The sequence below is a fragment of the Pleurodeles waltl genome, chromosome 9 (genome assembly GCF_031143425.1).
Source record: "Pleurodeles waltl isolate 20211129_DDA chromosome 9, aPleWal1.hap1.20221129, whole genome shotgun sequence".
Lineage (NCBI taxonomy): Eukaryota > Metazoa > Chordata > Amphibia > Caudata > Salamandridae > Pleurodeles > Pleurodeles waltl.
The window spans coordinates 69390590-69411144 of NC_090448.1; the positions used below are offsets into that span (position 1 = coordinate 69390590).

The 20555-nt window shown below is 42.9% G+C and overlaps 1 protein-coding gene across 4 annotated transcripts in view; it reads right to left on the bottom strand.

Moving 5' to 3' along the window:
- Nucleotides 1-20555, bottom strand: part of LOC138258968 (cullin-associated NEDD8-dissociated protein 1-like) — a 191451-nt gene that overhangs the window by 96196 nt on the left and 74700 nt on the right. For all 4 annotated transcript variants that reach the window (XM_069206323.1, XM_069206321.1, XM_069206322.1 and 1 more), the window contains exons 8-9: nt 17567-17850; nt 16224-16365 (exon numbers count right to left, since the gene is read on the bottom strand). In XM_069206323.1, the coding sequence (XP_069062424.1) occupies nt 16224-16365; nt 17567-17850 (426 nt within the window). The remainder of the gene's footprint in view (nt 1-16223; nt 16366-17566; nt 17851-20555) is intronic.

The window sequence follows — 20555 nt, forward strand, 5'->3', positions numbered from 1 at the left end:
ACAACTTTAGTCTGAACCAGAAAGGACAGGCCTCACCAAATGCCTCCCAATCTTATCCAAATAACCAATGCTAACCACATTGCCTGTCATCCACCCCCCCCCAAAAAAAACTGACACTATACAGTTCATCCACTCAGGCCCTATCGGACCTTTGCACTAACCATGCCTACACCATAGGACTGCAATCCATCAGCGTGATGCTCACACCCATTCTGAATGCCTCCACCTCTTGCGCGACCTTCCCAGATGCTTGGAATGCAACTGTCCTCCCAATGCTTATGAAACTGTATGGGGACCCTGCAACAATCGCCAACTACAGACCGATCTCCCTGATACCATTCCCAGCCAAGGTCTTAGAGAAAATCCTCAACAGACACCTCACTGAATACCTCAACCACCTCCTCAACATCACTCAATCTGGTTTCAGCATGGAAACTGTCCTCATCGCTGCCACAGAAGACATCTGCATGACTCTGGACAGGGGAGACTCGGCGGCCCTTTTCTTCCTGGACCTCTTAGCAGCCTTTGACAGTTTTTGACCCCATTCCCTTCGAACATCTACACGACATTGGTGTCTAAGGACGAGCACTCGAACAACTCGAACACCCGCAGCGACATCTGCGGAGTTTCATAAGGATTCTCCCTGTGCCTGATCCTCTTCACAGAATACATATTTCCTCCAGCCAGAAACATCCGCTTCACAATATCAACATCCTCTACTATGCTTACGACACACAACTCAGTCTCTTGCTCACTCAAAAGACACCCAGTATCTGGATCAAGTTAAATGCCTGGATGACTGAAATCACCCACTGAATGAAGACCAACTATCCAAACATGATCACCAGAAAATCAAAATCGTAATTTTCGTTAAGAGCACATCACTGTGGGACTCCACCTGGTAGCCAAAAAGGCAAGGAACAACACCCACCACCCACGCAAAGACCCTTTAGATCATCACTGACAGCAAACTTGACATGACCAAGTCAATGCCATCACTGCTTCATGCTCCAGTACACTGAAGATGCTGCTAAAGATTTTCAAATTGCTCCAAAACAGCGCCCGGAAAACTGTCACGCACTCCCTGGTCCCTTTCCCTTTATTTCACTGTCCATGAATTACAGTCTAGTAGGTTCTTTTTCATCCCTGCTTTCTCCCATTGTTTTTCTGTCTTTCGCTGTCTGTGAACTGCTAAGTTGGACGACCCAGAAGAAACCCCCATGTGAGTCTGCATGTGAGCGATACACAAGATAGCGGGACACGGGAGGAGGGAATGTTGATGAAACTGAAAGGCATTTAAGCCTGATGAAAATATAATTGTCAGCGGAAAGGTTGCTCTGCAGCACAAAGTACAATGTTGGCTACTGAGTTAAAAAAAAAAAAAAAAAGAGAGGAAGAAGAAAACTGTTTCGAGATGGAATTTGTGCAGTCCCATTGGTTCCTCTCTCTTACTTAAGTGAGATGCAACAGGAGGCAAATGTTTACAAGGAGAAAGATTATTTACATTTTTAATTTATTTACACTAGCACTTGAATATAGGCACAGGTCATCTTATACAAAGAAGCACACTGACAGCATTAACGTTCTAGCAAAAGCACTTTAACAAAATAAGTATAAAAGGTATTTGAATTAGCCCACTTGGGCTTTATGACGGAAATGTTCAAACATGATAAATAATTCTAAGTGCAACGTTGGGAAAGATATATATTATTCTAAGAACAACTACTTCTTTGCATGTGCTATTTAAGCTTTAGTATTGAGTGGAAATAGCAAGGGAAAGAAAGGTTAGCCCACTTGGGCTTTATTGAGTGATAGATGCGTTTCACTTTATTTACATTATTTTGGAATAATAATAATCATGAATTTTAGTGGAAAATAATGCATACTTTTTAAATTAATAGCACAAATGGGTTATCAGAACTGTACAATGTGATGGAATGCTGTAAGAAGGCTCTGTTTTGTAAGCAAGGATGCAGGCTAGCCGGAACGCGTCGGAATAGGTAGCACAAGAACACTTTAATGAAAAGCTGCACCACTAGCACCCTGGAGTATCGGTAACCTTGACTGAAGGTTTTGTAACAAGTTGCGGTAGATTTCGGAAAGAAAGTGCTGACTCCGCGCACACGCGACACTCCCTCCTTTCAGATGAATGGTGGCAGCCAGAAACCACAAAAGAGTGGAATATATGGAAAATATCACTTAAACAGCGTACATCTGTTCGTGGCATGTAGTGCTGCACATTCACAGGCTATGCAATGCTTCCGCCATCTAGTGTTGGGCTCGGAGTGTTACAAGTTGTTTTTCTTCAAAGAAGTCTCTTGCGAGTCACGGGATCGAGTGACTCCTCCTCTCGGTCATACTGTGCATGGGCATAGATTCCTTTGTTAGATTGCTTTCCTGAAAAAGGGTGTAGGAAGGAGTGATAGAGTTAAAGAATGTAAATGTATATACATAAGTACAAATAAGAAACTACAAGGACTACAGGCTTCCGGGGAGGAGGGAGGGTGCATGTGATTCTGCAGCACTACATGCCACAAACAGATGTACACTGGGTGACATTTTCCGTTAGATGGCATGTGTAGCTGCAGATACACATGCTATGCATAGAATAAAAAGTAGTTGCTCTCCTCAAAATAAGCAGTGGTTACCCTGTAGGAGTTGGAGTTGGTTGAAATAATGTTTTTAGGACAGCTTGACCAACATTGGCCTGTTGCTTTGACAATACATTCACACAGTAATGTTTTGTAAATGTATGTGGTGTAGACCATGTGGCAGCTTTGCATATGTCTGCCATTGGTATGTTTCCTAAGAATGCCATTGAAGCACCTTTTTTCCTAGTGGAATGTGTTTTAGGTGTTATTAAAAGTTGTTGTTTTGCCTTAATGTAGCATGTTTGAATACATTTAACAATCCATCTAGCTAATCCTTGTTTAGAGATAGGATTACCTTTATGTGGTTGTTGAAAAGCAACAAAAAGCTGTTTAGTTCTTCTAAACTCTTTTGTTCTATCCACATAATACATTACAGCTCTTTTAAGATCAAGAGTGTGGAGGGCTCTTTCCGCAGTTGAACCTTGCTGTGGGAAGAAGACTGGCAATTCCACTGTTTGGTTTATGTGAAAAGGTGATACAACCTTTGGCAAAAAGTTTGGATTAGTTCTAAGTACAACTTTATGTTTGTGTACTTGGAAAAAAGGTTCCTCAAGAGTGAATGCTTGTATTTCACTAACTCTTCTTAATTACGTAATCACTACAGGAAAGCAAATTTCCAAGTTAGAAATTGAATATCACAGGAATGCATGGGTTCAAAAGGTGGACCCATTAGTCTGGTGAGTACAATATTGATATTCCAAGCAGGAGCTGGTGGTTTTCTAGGTGGAATGATGTGTTTTAGTCCTTCCATGAAGGCTTTGATAACTGGAACTCTAAAGAGAGGTATGTTTTATAGTCTGCAAATATGCTGATATGGCAGTAAGATGGATTTTAATAGATGAGAAAGCTAAATTTGACTTTTGTAAATGAAGTAGGTAGCATACAATATATTGTATTGATACTGTAAGTGGGTCATTATTTTTAGATTGACAGTAGTAAACAAATCGTTTCCATTTGTTAGCATAGCATTGTCTAGTTGTAGGCTTGCGTGCTTGTTTGAGAACTACCATACATTCTAATGGAAGTTTGAAGTATCCAAATTCTATGAATTCAGTAGCCAAATCGCTAAGTTGAGAGCGCTGGGATTGGGGTGTCTGATTTGTCCCATGTTTTGTGTCAGCAAATCCAGTATGTTCGGAAGTTTGTAGTGAGGTACTACTGACAGGTCTAGGAGTGTTGTGTACCAATGTTGTCGTGCCCACGTGGGGGCTATGAGAATCATGGTGAGAGAGGTTTGACAGTTTGTTGACCAGAAATGGAAGTAGTGGGAGAGGGGGAAAAGCGTAAGCAAATATCCCTGACCAATTGATCCATAGAGCACTACCCTGGGATAGAGGGTGTGAGTGTATGGATGCAAAGTTTTGGCATTTTGTGTTTTCGTTTGTTGCAAATAGGTCTATTTCTGGTGTCCCCCACTTTTGAAAGTACTGTTGAAGTACTTGAGAGTGAATCTCCCATTGGTGTATCTGTTGGTGTGTTCTGCTTAGGAGATCCGCTAGCTGATTGTGTATTCCTGGAATGTATTCTGCTAGTAGATGAATGTGATTGTGAATTGCCCATTTCCATATTGTTTGGGTTCGAAGGGACAGTTGAGATTAATGTGTCCCGCCTTGGTTCTTTAGATAATACATGGTTGTCATATTGTCTGTTTTTATCAAGACAGTTTTGTGTTTGAAAAGTGGTTGAAACGCTTTTAGGGCAAGGAATACAGCTAGTAATTCTAAATGGTTTATGTGATCATTTAGCTGTTTTGAATCCCATTCCCCTTGTATGGTAAGGTTGTTGAGATGAGCTCCCCAACCTACTATCATTGATGCATCTGTTGTTTATGTGGTCTGAGGCAAGGGTCTCGAAATGACTGCCCCTTCATTAAATTGCTGAGATTCCACCATTGAAGGGACTTAGGCGTTTGGCGGTCTAACAACACTAGATCTTGCAATGGACCCTGTGCTTGAGACCACTGCTGTGAGAGGCACTGTTGTAGTGTTCTCATGTTTAGTCTTGCATGCGGTACTATTGCTATGCAGGATGCCACCAGTTCCATTCATGATAAAGCTTACAGTGTATTGTTGATTTGGCTGCATTTGTGGTATGAGATTTTGGAAAGCTTGTATCCTTTGTGTATTTGGATAGGCTAAGGTTTTTTGTGTATTGAGAACAGCACCTAGGTAAAGTTGCACCTGTGCTGGTTGAAGATGGGATTTTTGGTAGTTGAGAGTGAACCCTAATGTATATAGGGTTTCTATTGTGTATTGAGTGTGTTGTTGACATTGTATAAAATTGCTTGATTTTATTAGCCAATCGTCTAAATAAGGAAAGACATGTATGTGTTGTCTTCTTTGGTAAGCTGCTACTACTGCTAGACATTTTGTGAATACCCTTGGAGCTGTTGTTATGCCGAATGGCAGAACTTTGAATTGGTAATGCTTTCCGGCTATCACGAACCTTAAGTATTTTCTGTGACCTGGACGAATGGGTATATGGAAATACGCATCTTTGAGATCTAATGCGGTCATGTAATCTTGTTTTTGTAGTAGTGGAAGACGTCCTGTAGTTACCATGTGAAAGTTTTCCGAAAGGATATATAGATTTAGTTGTCTGAGATCTAGTAATGGGTCTGAGTGTGCCATCCTTTTTGGGAATGAGGAAGTATAGTGAATATACCCCTCTTCCGTGTTGAGATTTTGGAACTAATTCTATTGCCTCTTTTAGTAGTAGCGATTGTACTTCTTCTTGTAATAGAACGTTGTGTTCTGGGGACAACCTGTGATGATGAGGAGGAATATTTGGAGGGGTAGAAATCAATTCTAGGCAATAACTATTGCATATAATTGAGAGTATCCATTGGTCTGTGGTGATATTTTGCCATTGGGAGTGGAATTGCTGCAGTCTGCCCCCCACAGGAGAAGTGTAGAGTGGAAGGGTGGGAAGGAAGCCACTGCTTAGGTGGTGTAGTGGTTTGCATTGAGGTTTGAAATTTACCTCTGCTCTTGAAATATTGCCCTCTATAGGACCCTCTAAACCCCCCTCTTTGATATTAGGTTTGTTGTCCCTGCTTTGTTTGGGAGGTGGAAGCATCAGAGGACTGTGGCTTAAAACCTCCTTTAAACTGTGGTCTGCGAAAGGAGCCTCTATATGGTGTGGTGTATAAAGCCCCCATTGCTTTCGCAGTATCTGACTCTTTTCTCAGTTTTTCAATAGTGGGGTCTACTTCTGGGCCGAATAGATGTTTCTTGTCAAAAGGCATATTAAGTACTGCCTGTTGAATTTCTGGTTTAAAACCAGAGGAGCGTATCCTTGCATGCCTTCTAATTGTGATGCCAATATTGACACTCCTTGCGGCTGTATCAGCAGCATCGAGGGCAGACATTATCTGATTATTGCTAATAGCTTGTCTCGCTTTCACAACCTGTTGTGCTCTCTTTTGATGCTCCTTTGGAAGGTGCTGTGTAATATCTTGCATCTCGTCCCAATGGGCCCTGTCATATCTGGCTAGAAGTGCCTGGGAATTGGCAATTCTCCATTGGCTAGCCGCTCGTGTGGCGACTCTTTTTCCAGCTGCATCAAATTTCCTACTTTCTTTATCAGGAGGAGGTGCGTCTCCAGATGACTGGCTGTTTTCTCTTTTCCATGCCACACTGACTACCACTGAATCTGGAGGGACCTGATGTTTGGGTCGGTAGGAGCAGGCTTATATTTTTTATCAGTTCTAGGGGTGATGACTCTAGCTTTGACAGGCTCATTAAACATTTGGTCCGCATGTTTAACCATTCCAGGCAACATCAGGAGACACTGGTACCTGGAATGATTGGAAGACAGCGTGTTAAATAGAAAGTCTTCTTCCAGGGGTTCAGAATGCATAAGCACTCCATGATGAGCTGCTGCCCTAGATATTACTTGAGTGCAGGCAGTGGTGTCTTCTGGAGGAGAAGGTTTGGATGGGTAGAGGTCTGGCTCATTGTCTGGAATGGGATCAGGGTCATAAAGATCCCATGGGTCTAGTGTATCTGCACATGAATACAATGAATGTGTTGGAGAAGGCAATGGTGGTGGACTATTGTGAGGTGAATGGGAAAGCTGTGGAAAGTGAGGAGGAGAAGTAGGGAGAGTTGCTGGTGTCTCCTTTTGTTTTTGCACTTTTGCTGGTGGTTGAACAGAGTCTAACTCCTCTTGAAAAGCCAGGTTTCATTTTTTCTTAAAAGGAGGTGCAGTGATAATTCGTCCAGTCTCCTTATGTATATGGATTCTCGATTGTCTTTCATCAATAATCTCTAATATTGGATCAATCTCAGTCTCTTCTTCAGAAGCTCTATAAGATTCCAGCATGAGCTATGAGATTTGCTTTAATTTTCTCGAAAGTCCCTTGTTCCTCTGTGTATGAGGATTTTAAAGGGCCTGAAGTGTGGATCTTTTTCAGTCCCAAAAGAGTTGTCGGTTGTTTCGGCTCCGAAACCAAGTGGCGAATTTTCAACTCCGAGGAATGAGGCCTTTTACTGGAGTCTGAAGTGGCCGCTTTAGATGATTTACTTGACTCAGAGGTGGACGGAGAAGTGGCCTTTTTCGGCGGCGGCCCCGAAGGTCAGTTGCCAGAAGTCTTTTTTCGGGCCAAACCATCGCCTTCCGGCAGTGGTTGGCCCAAGGCCTTCAGATGTTTTTTTATGTAGGGTGTAGGGGCAGACGTACTCACATGCTGGACAGCTGTGATGGGTCTATCATCTTCTGATTCTTGTTCGGAATCAGTGTCTCGGACTGCTCTTCCTCCATGACGTTGAGATGTTCGGTGCTTTTTAACACCATTTCCAGTCTTCGGGCTTTGTGATCTTTCAGGGTCTTCTTTGATCGAAAGGATCGACAGGCCTCGCAATCTTCCTCCCAATGGTCTGGAGAAAGGCACAAATTACAAACCAGGTGCTGGTCTGTATATGGGTACTTCGCGTGGCACCGACGGCAGAATTAGAATGGAGTCTGATCCATCAGGCTTTCCACGTGGTAGGCCCGAACAGGCCCGAGTTGGGCGCGCGCACCCTGAAGGGCGAGATGAAGGTTCCGACAGTACTACTGGTTTGATGTTAGATGGGGAACGCGATTGAAAACAATACCGACGAATAAGTAGGTTTTCCGATTCGAAATCTCAGAGCGAGAGGAAACACATCCGAACCAGACAGCAGAAAGAAAACAATCTAACAAAGGGGTTGATGCCCATGTGCACTTTAACCGAGAGGAGGAGTCACTAGATCCCGTGACTCCGAAAAGGTCGAAACGCATCGGTGTTAGTTTGTTTGGGGTCCTGTTATGGAATAAAAGCAATCTGCTGTAATCCTGTAAGTGCTGCATTTTTTACTTAATTGTCAAACTGGTGTGAAGAATATTGATGGGAATAGGTCCTTCCCATGCGGGCACCGACATGAGAAGAGAGCGCCTCTTTGGATCTGAGATATAAATTGTCAAACTGGTGTGAAGATTATTGATGGGAATAGGTCCTTCCCATGCGGGCACCGACAAGAGAAGAGCGCGCCTCTTTGGATCTGAGAGATATATATATATATATATACATATATGGAAAATGTCACTTACCCAGTGTACATCTGTTCGTGGCATTAGTCGCTGCAGATTCACATGCTGTGCACATCCCGCCATCTGGTGTTGGGCTCGGAGTGTTACAAGTTGTTTTTCTTCGAAGAAGTCTTTTTTCGAGTCACGAGACCGAGGGACTCCTCCCATTTCGACTCCATTGCGCATGGGCGTCGACTCCATCTTAGATTGTTTTCCCCGCAGAGGGTGAGGTAGGAGTTGTGTATGCTAGTAATAGTGCCCATGCAATGGAGTGAATACGTATGTACATAATGAAGTTTAAAGTAATATATTTACAAATTTAAAAATGTTCAAGATCAACTTCTAAACGGCTACAGGCTCCCGGGGAGGTGGGTGGGCGCATGTGAATCTGCAGCAACTAATGCCACGAACAGATGTACACTGGGTAAGTGACATTTTCCGTTCGATGGCATGTGTAGCTGCAGATACACATGCTGTGCATAGACTAGTAAGCAGTTATCTCCCCAAAAGCGGTGGTTCAGCCTGTAGGAGTTGAAGTTGTTTGAAATAATGTTCGTAGTACAGCTTGACCTACTGTGGCTTGTTGTGCCGTTAACACATCTACACAGTAGTGTTTGGTAAATGTATGAGGCGTAGACCATGTTGCTGCCTTACATATTTCGTTCATTGGAATATTTCCTAGAAAGGCCATGGTCGCACCTTTTTTTCTGGTTGAGTGTGCCTTTGGTGTAATAGGCAGCTCTCTCTTTGCTTTAAGATAGCAGGTTTGAATACACTTAACTATCCATCTAGCAATGCCTTGTTTAGAAATTGGATTCCCTGTATGAGGTTTTTGGAAAGCAATAAATAGTTGTTTTGTTTTTCGAATTAGTTTTGTTCTGTCAATGTAGTACATTAGTGCTCTTTTGATGTCTAATGTATGCAGTGCTCTTTCAGCTACTGAATCTGGCTGTGGGAAGAACACTGGTAATTCTACTGTTTGATTCAAGTGGAACGGTGAGATCACTTTTGGTAAAAATTTTGGATTTGTCCGTAGAACTACTTTATGCTTGTGTATTTGAATAAATGGTTCTTGTATGGTAAATGCTTGAATTTCACTCACTCTTCTTAGAGATGTGATGGCAATCAAAAATGCAACTTTCCATGTTAAGTATTGCATTTCACAAGAGTGCATGGGCTCAAAAGTTGGACCCATGAGTCGTGTTAAGACAATGTTGAGGTTCCATGAAGGAACTGGTGGTGTTCGTGGTGGTATAATTCTCTTTAGGCCTTCCATAAATGCTTTTATGACTGGTATCCTAAATAATGAAGTTGAGTGCGTAATTTGCAGGTAGGCTGAAATTGCGGTCAGATGTATCTTTATTGAAGAGAAAGCTAGCTTTGACTTTTGCAATTGTAGTAAGTATCCTACTATATCTTTGGCAGATGCGTGTAAGGGTTGAATTTGATTATTATGGCAGTAATAAACAAATCTTTTCCACTTATTTGCATAGCAGTGTCTAGTGGTAGGTTTCCTAGCTTGTCTTATGACCTCCATACATTCTTGTGTGTGGTCTAGGTGTCCGAATTCTAGGATTTCAGGAGCCAAATTGCTAGATTCAGCTATGCTGGATTTGGATGTCTGATCTGTTGTTTGTGTTGTGTTAACAGATCTGGTCTGTTTGGTAGTTTGACATGAGGTACTACTGAGAGGTCTAGTAGTGTTGTGTACCAAGGTTGTCTTGCCCATGTCGGTGCTATTAGTATGAGTTTGAGTTTGTTTTGACTCAATTTGTTTACTAGATATGGAAGGAGTGGGAGAGGGGGAAAAGCGTAAGCAAATATCCCTGACCAGCTCATCCATAACGCATTGCCCTGAGACTGATCTTGTGGGTACCTGGATGCGAAGTTTTGGCATTTTGAGTTTTCCTTTGTTGCAAATAGATCTATTTGTGGTGTTCCCCACATTTGGAAGTAAGTGTTTAGTATTTGGGGGTGAATCTCCCATTTGTGGATCTGTTGGTGATCCCGAGAGAGATTGTCTGCTAACTGGTTCTGAATTCCTGGAATAAATTGTGCTATTAGGCGAATGTGGTTGTGAATCGCCCAATGCCATATTTTCTGTGTTAGGAGACACAACTGTGTCGAGTGTGTGCCTCCCTGTTTGTTTAGGTAATACATTGTTGTCATGTTGTCTGTTTTGACAAGAATGTGTTTGTGGCTTATTATGGGTTGAAATGCTTTGAGCGCTAGAAATACCGCTAACAGTTCTAAGTGATTTATGTGAAACTGTTTTTGCTGTATGTCCCATTGTCCTTGGATGCTGTGTTGATTGAGGTGTGCTCCCCACCCTATCATGGAAGCATCTGTTGTTATTACGTATTGTGGCACTGGGTCTTGGAAAGGCCGCCCTTAGTTTAAATTTATACTGTTCCACCATTGAAGCGAGATGGTATGTTTGGCGGTCTATCAACACCAGATCTAGAAGCTGACCCTGTGCTTGTGACCATTGTGATGCTAGGCACTGTTGTAAGGGCCGCATGTGCAACCTTGCGTTTGGGACAATGGCTATGCATGACGACATCATGCCTAGTAGTTTCATCACAAGTTTGGCTTGTATCTTTTGATTTGGATACATGGTCCGTATCACATTATGAAATGTGTGAACTCTTTGTGGACTTGGAGTGGCAATCCCTTTTGCTGTGTTGATTGTTGCTCCTAAGTATTGCTGTGTTTGACACGGCAGAAGGTGTGACTTTGTGTAGTTGATTGAGAAACCTAGTTTGTGGAGGATTTCTGACATATTTTGTGTGTTGTGAACACCGTCTTAGCGTGTTGGTTTTGATTAACCAATCGTCTAGGTACGGGAACACATGTATTTGCTGCCTTCTGATATGTGCAGCTACTACTGCTAGGCATTTTGTAAAAACTCTTGGTGCAGTTGTTATTCCGAATGGCAACACTTTGAATTGGTAATGTATCCCTTGGAATACAAACCTTAGGTACTTTCTGTGTGAAGGATGTATTGGTATATGGAAATATGCATCCTTTAGGTCTAGTGTTGTCATGTAGTCTTGTTGTTTGAGCAGTGGGATTACGTCTTGTAATGTAACCATGTGAAAGTGATCTGATTTGATGTAGGTATTTAATGTTCTGAGATCTAGTATAGGTATCAGACTTGTCTTTTTTGGGTATCAGAAAGTACAGGAGTAAACTCCTGTGTTTATTTGTTGTTTTGGTACTAACTCTATTGCTTCTTTTTGTAGCAATGCCAAAACTTCTAGTCCTAGAAGATCTATATGTTGTTTTGACATATTGTGTGTTTTCGGTGGGATGTTTGGAGGGAATTTGAGAAATTCTATACAATAACCATGCTGGATAATTGCTAAGACCCAAGTGTCTGTTGTTATTTTCTCCCAATGTTTGTAAAACTTGGTTATTCTCCCCCCCACAGGTGTTATGTGTTGGGGATTTGTGACCTTGAAGTCACTGCTTGTTTGGAGGAGTTTTGGGACTTTGGAACTTTCCTCTATTCCTTTGAAATTGTCCCCCTCTATATTGTCCCCGAAAACCTCCCCGCTGATACTGGCTCTGGTAAGTGGGCTTTGTTTGTGAGGTTGTGGCTTCTGTGGTTTGCCCTCGAAACCCCCCTCGAAATTGTGTCTTTCGAAATGTGCCTCTGCTCTGTGGGGAGTAGAGTGCGCCCATGGCTTTGGCCGTGTCAGTGTCTTTCTTAAGTTTTTCGATCGCAGTGTCCACCTCCGGCCCAAACAACTGCTGTCCGTTGAATGGCATATTCAGCACAGCTTGCTGTATCTCTGGTTTAAATCCTGATGTACGCAGCCATGCATGTCTCCTTATTGTTACTGCTGTGTTGACAGTTCTAGCAGCTGTGTCTGCAGCATCCATTGCTGACCGTATCTGATTATTGGAGATACCCTGTCCTTCTTCTACTACTTGCTGCGCTCTTTTTTGGAACTCCTTGGGTAAATGTTCAATAAGGTGTTGCATCTCATCCCAATGGGCCCTATCATATCTGGCTAGCAAAGCTTGCGAATTTGCAATACGCCACTGGTTTGCTGCCTGTGCCGCCACCCTTTTGCCTGCAGCATCGAATTTTTGACTTTCTTTATCTGGAGGTGGTGCATCTCCTGAAGTATGAGAGTTGGCTCTTTTGCGCGCTGCTCCCACTACAACAGAGTCTGGTGTTAGCTGTTGTGTAATGTACACTGGGTCTGTTGGTGGCAGTTTATATTTTTTATCTACTCTTGGGAGTAATGGCTCTCCCTTTAACAGGCTCCTCAAACACTTGTTTGGAGTGTTTTAGCATTTCGGGTAGCATAGGAAGACTCTGATATTGGCTGTGTGTGGACGACAGTGTATTAAAAAGAAAGTCGTCTTCAATGGGCTCTGAATGAAGGCTGACATTATGAAATGCCGCTGCTCTTGACACCACCTGTGCGTAGCCTGTACTATCCTCTGGTGGCGATGGTTTAGTTGGATAGCATTCTGGACTATTATCTGACACTGGTGCGTCATAAAGGTCCCATGCGTCAGGGTCATCTTGACTCATTCCTGTATGAGTTGGGGATTGCATCATTGGTGGAGTCGGTACCGGTGATGGTTGCGGAGAGTGATGTGGGGATGGTGGCGGTGTTACTTGTTTAGCCACCTTTGCGTGTGGCTGTTTGTCTTTGTCTTGAAAGGCAAGCTTGCGTTTCATTTTGACTGGAGGAAGAGTGCTGATCTTCCCTGTATCTTTTTTAATAAAGAGCCGTCTTTGTGTGTGATCTGGTTCTATTGCCTGTAATTCCTGTCCAAATCTATGTGTCTTCATTTGTGTGGACAGTCCTTGTTTCTCAGTGTAGGAACTTGTTTTCGGTTTCGAGGCCGGATATTTCGGTACCGAAACCTTTTCGGCTGCTTTTTTCGGCTCCGACGAAACCTTTTTTACTTTCGGCGTCGTGCTCTCTCCGTGCCGACCCGTTTCGGTGCCGCTGTCTCGGTGCCGAATCTTCTCTGAGCCACTATCTCGGGCCCGAGATTGCTGTGTGCCGGTATCTCGACCGGAGTCGGATGACTTCGACACCAGCTCGCCCTTTTTCGGTGCCGATGAACGGTCACCTACTTTTCGGGTTAAGCCATGGCCTGTTGGCGGTGGCGTCCCCTGGGCTTTAGCGCTTTTCTCGTGAGTTCTTGGTTTCGACGTCTTACTCACGGTTTTAGGCGTTTCCTCGGGATCGATCTCCTCAGAGTCCGACTCCTGGGTGGAGAATGTTTCTTCTTCCTCCTCGAAACGCTCTTGTCCTCTCGGCGCCCACGCCATTTGTAGTCTTCTTGCTCTTCGGTCCCTGAGTGTCTTCCTGGACCGAAACGCTCGACAGGCCTCACAAGTATCCTCCTTGTGTTCTGGTGACAAACACAAGTTACAGACCAGATTTTGATCTGTATATGGATACTTGTTATGGCATTTTGGACAGAAGCGGAATGGGGTCCGTTCCATCAACCTTGAGGAGACACGTGGCCGGGCCGACCAGGCCCCGACGGGGATGGAAAAAAAAACCGAAGGGCCACCGGAGCTCTTCTTAATTCGGTGTCGATCTGTTGTAACTAACCCGATACCGAACGCAAACAATACCGACGATTTTTCCGAGATTCTAACTAACTTTCCGACCCGAAACACGGAGCGAAAAGGAACACGTCCGAACCCGATGGCGGAAAAAAACCAATCTAAGATGGAGTCGACGCCCATACGCAATGGAGTCGAAAAGGGAGGAGTCCCTCGGTCTCGTGACTCGAAAAAAGACTTCTTCGAAGAAAAACAACTTGTAACACTCCGAGCCCAACACCAGATGGCGGGATGTGCACAGCATGTGTATCTGCAGCTACACATGCCATCGAACATATATATATATATATATATATGTATATATATATATATATATATATATATATATATATATATATATATATATATATATAAACACATACTGGCGTCGTCAGTAGGTAGTTATAGTTAGGACCATGTTTCCATAGGAAAAGCATTTTTTGACTCGCCTATATCTTTGGCGCCATTTGACAAATCTTCCAAAAATGTTCAAAACAAAGTGTGCCGGTGATTTTTGTTGCACATGGAAAGTTTTGGGGTGATCCGTCAAGTGTGAGCTGAGAAAATGGGGGGTAAAAAAAGTGTGTTTCTGATGTTAATTCTTTAGGAGTTTTGAACACGACTCCAGCCCGAGCTGCTGGACGGAATTACACTAAATTTGGCAGAAGGCTAGATTTTGTCTCACAGGTTGTGCTTTTTGTTATTTGTTGTAAATCCATTCAGTATTTTGAGATATTAAAGGGAAAATACATTTGTATATCTAGGGCTGCAGATCTGTTGCAAAGTTTTTGCGGCACTCACGGCGTATTTGCAAATGCATACGCCACTAGGGATGCTGTCACTGCTGGCCGCAACCTGACCAGAAACTTGTTGATGCCATTTACGGTTATGGGGCATGGTACCTGGGACTTAAAAATAAAATAAAAGGAGGTATAAGGGGTCAGGGTGGAGGTACACAGACCCCAGGTGAGTGATATAGGGGTCTTTGAGGGTAAAATTAGGAGTTTAAGATGATTTTTTTTCCACAATGCACGATGTTCATGAATACGTCCCAATGCTCAGCGAAGCTCAACGTATAACGCTGTGACAAATTCATGAACTCTGGTGAAAGTTTTGAAAAAGAACATTCACACTCATTCATTCACTAAATCATTCACTCATAGAAGCACTGAGACACTCATGCACCCACTCACAGACCCACTCAGACTCTCACGCTCCCACTCACAGAGCCACTCACACCCTCACTAACCCAGACACTGACCCACTCAGACATTGACGTACCCACTCAGACGTCAGACATCCACTCACAGACCCACTCACAGACCCCCTCACGCACCCACTCACAGACCCGGTCTGACACTGATGCACCCAATCACAGATCCATGCAGACTCATGCAACCACTCACAGACCCACTCAGAAACTGACACACCACTCACAGACCCATTCAGGCACTGAGGCACCCACTCACAGGCACTGAGGCAGGAGCCTGGCCCTGGGATACCACTGTGCATGGCCAAAGACCGTGCACAGAGGTGGGTGGATTAACATATAGTAATTAAAATTACTTTATATTACAAAACCTAGAATTTCACTGAATAAAACCAAAGGTTAAAGGGATGTTATAGTTAGGAAATAGTATTCAAAATATATAAATTCATTTGAAAAAACAAAGGTTACAGGGACCTTATAGTTAGGCTGAGTTATTTCAAGTAACTATAACTCGCGCCCTAAGGTAACTATAACTTGAGTCCTCGCTATGCATTGATAATTATCCAAGATATCACAGCACTCATGACAACTTTTATAACGTCAATAAAAATATCAATAAAACATTAGCAGTCAAATTATTGAAGAACAATTGTGCATGGCATGGGTGCAATAAGGTAAATTTTGAATTTTTCTGAGGGATAAGTAGCGACAGCAGGATCCAAAGACCCAAAATAACACAAAATGACGATTTCATGGCTCTTTTATACCCTTTGTGACTGCCTTGATGCTTTGTGCCATGTTCTGATTTTTTTAAACTTAGATTTTCTGTCATAACAGTTCATACTGGTTGGGAATAAATGTGCAGCTTTGTCAGAGAAACCCAGGGATTAAAAAGCATCTGCTCAAAGGTACTTTGTCGGGATAGTTATTTACAACTTTAGGGATTCACAGTGAAGTAGCTGACTGCTGTTTTCTATAAGGAAAAGGCAAAGCAGTGAGAGCTAAGTTTGTGGTACACAAATGACTAGAAAGCTCTTCTAGTAAACAAATGCATTTTAATAGAATGAGTTACATGTCACTATGGCTGATGATCTGACAACTTTTCAGAAGCACTTTTTATTTCTATTAAACAAGAAAGGAAAAGGAAGAATCTATTGAGAAACATTTCTTAACTATGTCATAATAAAGGAAAGCGGCTATTCAACAAATTAAGATCTCTTACCAGGCACTAGTACAGGTATATGGTCAGCAAGACAGCCAGGCAAAACATTAGCTAACTCAGTGAGCAGGCTGAAGCATCCTTGCCTGGATTTAATCCTTTTGTCTTTGAATTGTTTATGCAAGGCCTTGACTATGCTTGGAACCTGCAATCAAAGCACAGTATATATGAGCAAGTGATCTCATTCACTATTTCACACAGGGATGTCATCCACTGACCAAAGTCTATTTCCCCTATCATACCTAAGTCAATGAAAAAGGGTCTATTCAGAATAGACACGATTTGCCACTTCCAGCAGAGAAATAACAAGGCTTAAGAAAAAGATTAACTTACATGTCAAAGGAGGAACCTTTTGCATCTCAATTGAGACCTAACTCTGTCACTGAATCAAGCATACTGCAAAATGATGGGTAAAGACATAAAGTACCTATATTCAAACTTTGGACAGCTGTGGCAAATACTTCATATAAAACAGAGCTCCACATGTTATCCACATCAACTGATCATGCAGCACCAAGAGGAGTTGTACATCACTTGAGAATGTGTTATCTGAGACAAAGCAATACTTTGTACAAGTTTACACATATATCACGCAAGGTCAACCTACTGCCTGCTTAGGGATATAGCATACAATGCATAAGAAGGATTTGGGCAATCATCTGGGAAAAGGTATGCCATACAGTAATGACTGGGTTCTAAAGAAACATCCTTGCGTGACATACTAAAAATTACATCTACACCAGCATTTTTTAGGACACAACCCCAACCTACACTGAAAAACTGTCCTATGTATGAGAGGTGTTTACAGCTGGAACCCCATACTCTAGGCATGTAGCAAATGCTAAAGCCCCTATGGACATAAGCTCAGTTTACTAGGGACATACTATGACAAGTTCAGGAGAATCCATTTTCTGTAATTGCTGTGACAGATCTATATCCTAGCAGTGATTAGCCCTGAAAATTAATATTTTCGCAGCATTCAGTGCTGATAACCAACATCCCAAAAGTTTCTGCTGCTGAAAGTCAACATACCACAGCATTTCTGACCTAGCTGTGCTCAGTCATGAAGACTTCTATGCTAGCAGTGTCACTAAAACCCATATCCTAACACAGGTCAGCACTAAGTAGCCCTATACTAATAGCATTAGCACTCACAACTGATGTACAACCAATGTGCAGTATGCAACTGAATGTACTGTTCTTTTAACAGTTATTTTGGGCTGGAGTCACAGGAGTTTATGACTTCACCATATGCTATGGGATCTACAGTTTGGCACCTTCCATGGGGGGTAGATTGTGCACAGCTTCAGCTAGTGTAAGGATGTTTGTGATAACTCGAAACCCACCTGATTGTGCAACATGATGATGGATGCGTCTCCTTTGTCGGAGGCACTGTGTCGACTCTGGGCAGGTCGTGTTTGCTTCAATAGGGCAATGTAGGCACAAAAGACATCAGCTTTTACATTCTCCTCTCGTTCTTTGAACCTGCTGATCAGGACTGGGGACACGTTCTGGTAGAACTCCTGCAGCATGTCACGCCGGGTGCTCAGTAGGGCCTCCAGGCATCGAACAGCAGAGCGGCGCACTTTCCAGCTCATATCATCATCATCGCTGTACTCATCGTCACTGTCTAACGGAGCAAACAGAACTAGTCAAAGGAGATGGGCAAGTGTGAACATCTGTGTTACACATTGTGGAAAACATACAAACACATATATACGCCCCTGATCCACAATAGCAGAAGTTAGTCAATCAAAATATTAGTATACCTCACTGTCCCTTTGTATTCAATTTCACATCTCTATAGTGGCACTGTACTGTGGAGACTATCCTGAGTGGGTGGAAGGAGAGCTATTAGATGTCCAGGACTCTCTTGAGTGGGTGGAAAGAGAGCTGTTAGATGTCCAGGACTATCCTGAGTGGGTGGAAGGAGAGCTGTTAGATGTCCAGGACTATCCTGAGTGGGTGGAAGGAGAGCTGTTAGATGTCCAGGACTATCCTGAGTGGGTGGAAGGAGAGCTGTTAGATGTCCTGAGTGGGTGGAAGGAGAGCTGTTGGATATCCAGGACTATTCTGAGTGGATGGAAGGAGAGCTGTTAGATGTCCAGGACTATCCTGAGTGGGTGGAAGGAGAGCTGTTAGATGTCCAGGACTATCCTGAGTGGGTGGAAGGAGAGCTGTTGGATGTTCAGGACTATCCTGAGTGGGTGGAAGGAGAGCTGTTAGATGTCCAGGACTATCCTGAGTGGGTGGAAGGAGAGCTATTAGGTGGGTGGGAGCAGAAGACATTATTCATATTGTATAAGTGTAGCAGTGGGCAGGGGAGGAAGACAATCTTCATATTCTAAAATTATTGCAATAGAACACCCACAGGTTTTCTGAAAAAAATACAACTGACTGTTGCCTTCCAAATTTGACTTTAAACACAATCCTTTCACCATCTTTCAAAATATGACTGTTTCAAAATAATAGTTGGATAAACTAAACAATGTATCTTTAAGCGTGGGCACAAGCTGGCATATTCACCTGAGAGGTCAACAGTTCACAGGTTTTTAAAACACTGCAGCTGCATGTTCAGCACACCACAACTGGCTAAACTTACTAGTTCTTCTATAGGTTAACTTGCCTAGCTCTTCACTTGCAATTAGTGTCCAGAATAAACTTTATGGGCTTTGAATAACGTTAGCAACAAGTCACTTCAGTTAACAACTGCTGACAAAACGTTTGCAAAAAGGACTGCTCTGGACTGTCCTTCACCTTACAGTAACCTGCATGTGAGTCTTCCCTCTTTTCATCAACATTTCCCTAATTACTGGGATGCCAAGAGCACAGCTATCAGCACCTTATGCCATACATGTACTATTTTGGCTCACATTTTCCTAGGTAGGTGGTCATCCATACAATGGTGTCATCAGTCACAATCCAGAGCTCATCATTAAATTGAGTATTTTGTCAATGAAGCAGATTAACACATATTTTTTCTTTACAATGTGCAATTAACAGGGGTGGAAACGAAGGCGGAGTTGTCTATTGTCCTTTGGGTACCAAGGATGGTGGCAAAGGAGATGAGGAAACCCTCTTCGTTTTTTTTCTTTTAGTAAAAAGTATTTTATTAAGCTTCAGACGTAATACCAGCATATAAAAAACAAAATGTGTAAATAATTTCTTAAAGTGAATATAAAGAAGTATAGCAATGTCATTTTCACACATTAATATATCAAATAGAGCATAACTTTATATATTATCTTTAAATGCATTACATAAAAGCCTGGAGCAGCATTCTGCAATCTTGAGGCGCTGAAGAGCTACTGCTGGGGAAAAAGCTGTACAGGACAGTCTGAAGTCTGGAAGATAATTCATAAGGTGAGGAAGATGGGAGAAGAGGTAGCCATCAAAGTAAGTGAGCCATGTTGTATTAAAGCATGGTACTCCCTGCTGAAACACATTATTATTCAGGAGTGGCTGAGGAATGCGTAAACCACTCATTTGTCATAAAAGAAAAGTGTGGTTTTGGCCATGGAGCCACTGCAAACTGCCCTCTGCACGCAAGGACATGAATGGGGTATTGCCTTGGGAGAAGGTACCCACTCTGTGTCCCTTTACGCAGATGACCTGCTCATCTTCCTCAGGGGTATTTCCTCGATCCCTGACGGAACAGCCTGCACCCTTGATGACTAATTATGGATCCCTCTCTAGCTTGCAGGTTAACTGGGCCAAATCATGTTTGACGCCTCTTACCTGGCAGGCAAATACATTCAGATATCCGGGCATACAAGATTATCACTCACCCTCAGAACTGTTTGATGGTAATCACTAAGAACCCAGATGGCATTCTGGAAGACGCTACCCCTATCAGTGGCAAAGCAAGTAGCGCTACTTAAGCTTAAGATGGTTGCGTTGCCCCGCCTCTTGTATTACTTTGCCAATTTTCCAGTGTATATTCCTGCCCCCTTCTTCTGATCATTCAAGCAAGTAATGAGGGACTTCATCTTGAATGCCTCCCGTTGTAGAGTGGCATTCTCCAAGCTTTACTGGCCGACAGACCAGTGCTGGCTTGCAGTACCCAACTCTGAACACTACTGGGTGTCCCAGCTGCAATGGGTGTTGCAATGGTTTGTCGCCCATCATCTGAAAAACACTGCTATGGCATTACCCATCTGGAATCTTCCACATATCCTAAAACTGTTTCATGCCTGCGCTAGACCACGAGCTCCTCAAACCTTGCTTCTGCGTGTAGCGCACCATTGCTTTCATCACTTATACCTTATGAGAGCAATAACTTGTTACGCCACAGCAATAGCACTATTAGGGACACCACACGAACAGCAGACCACT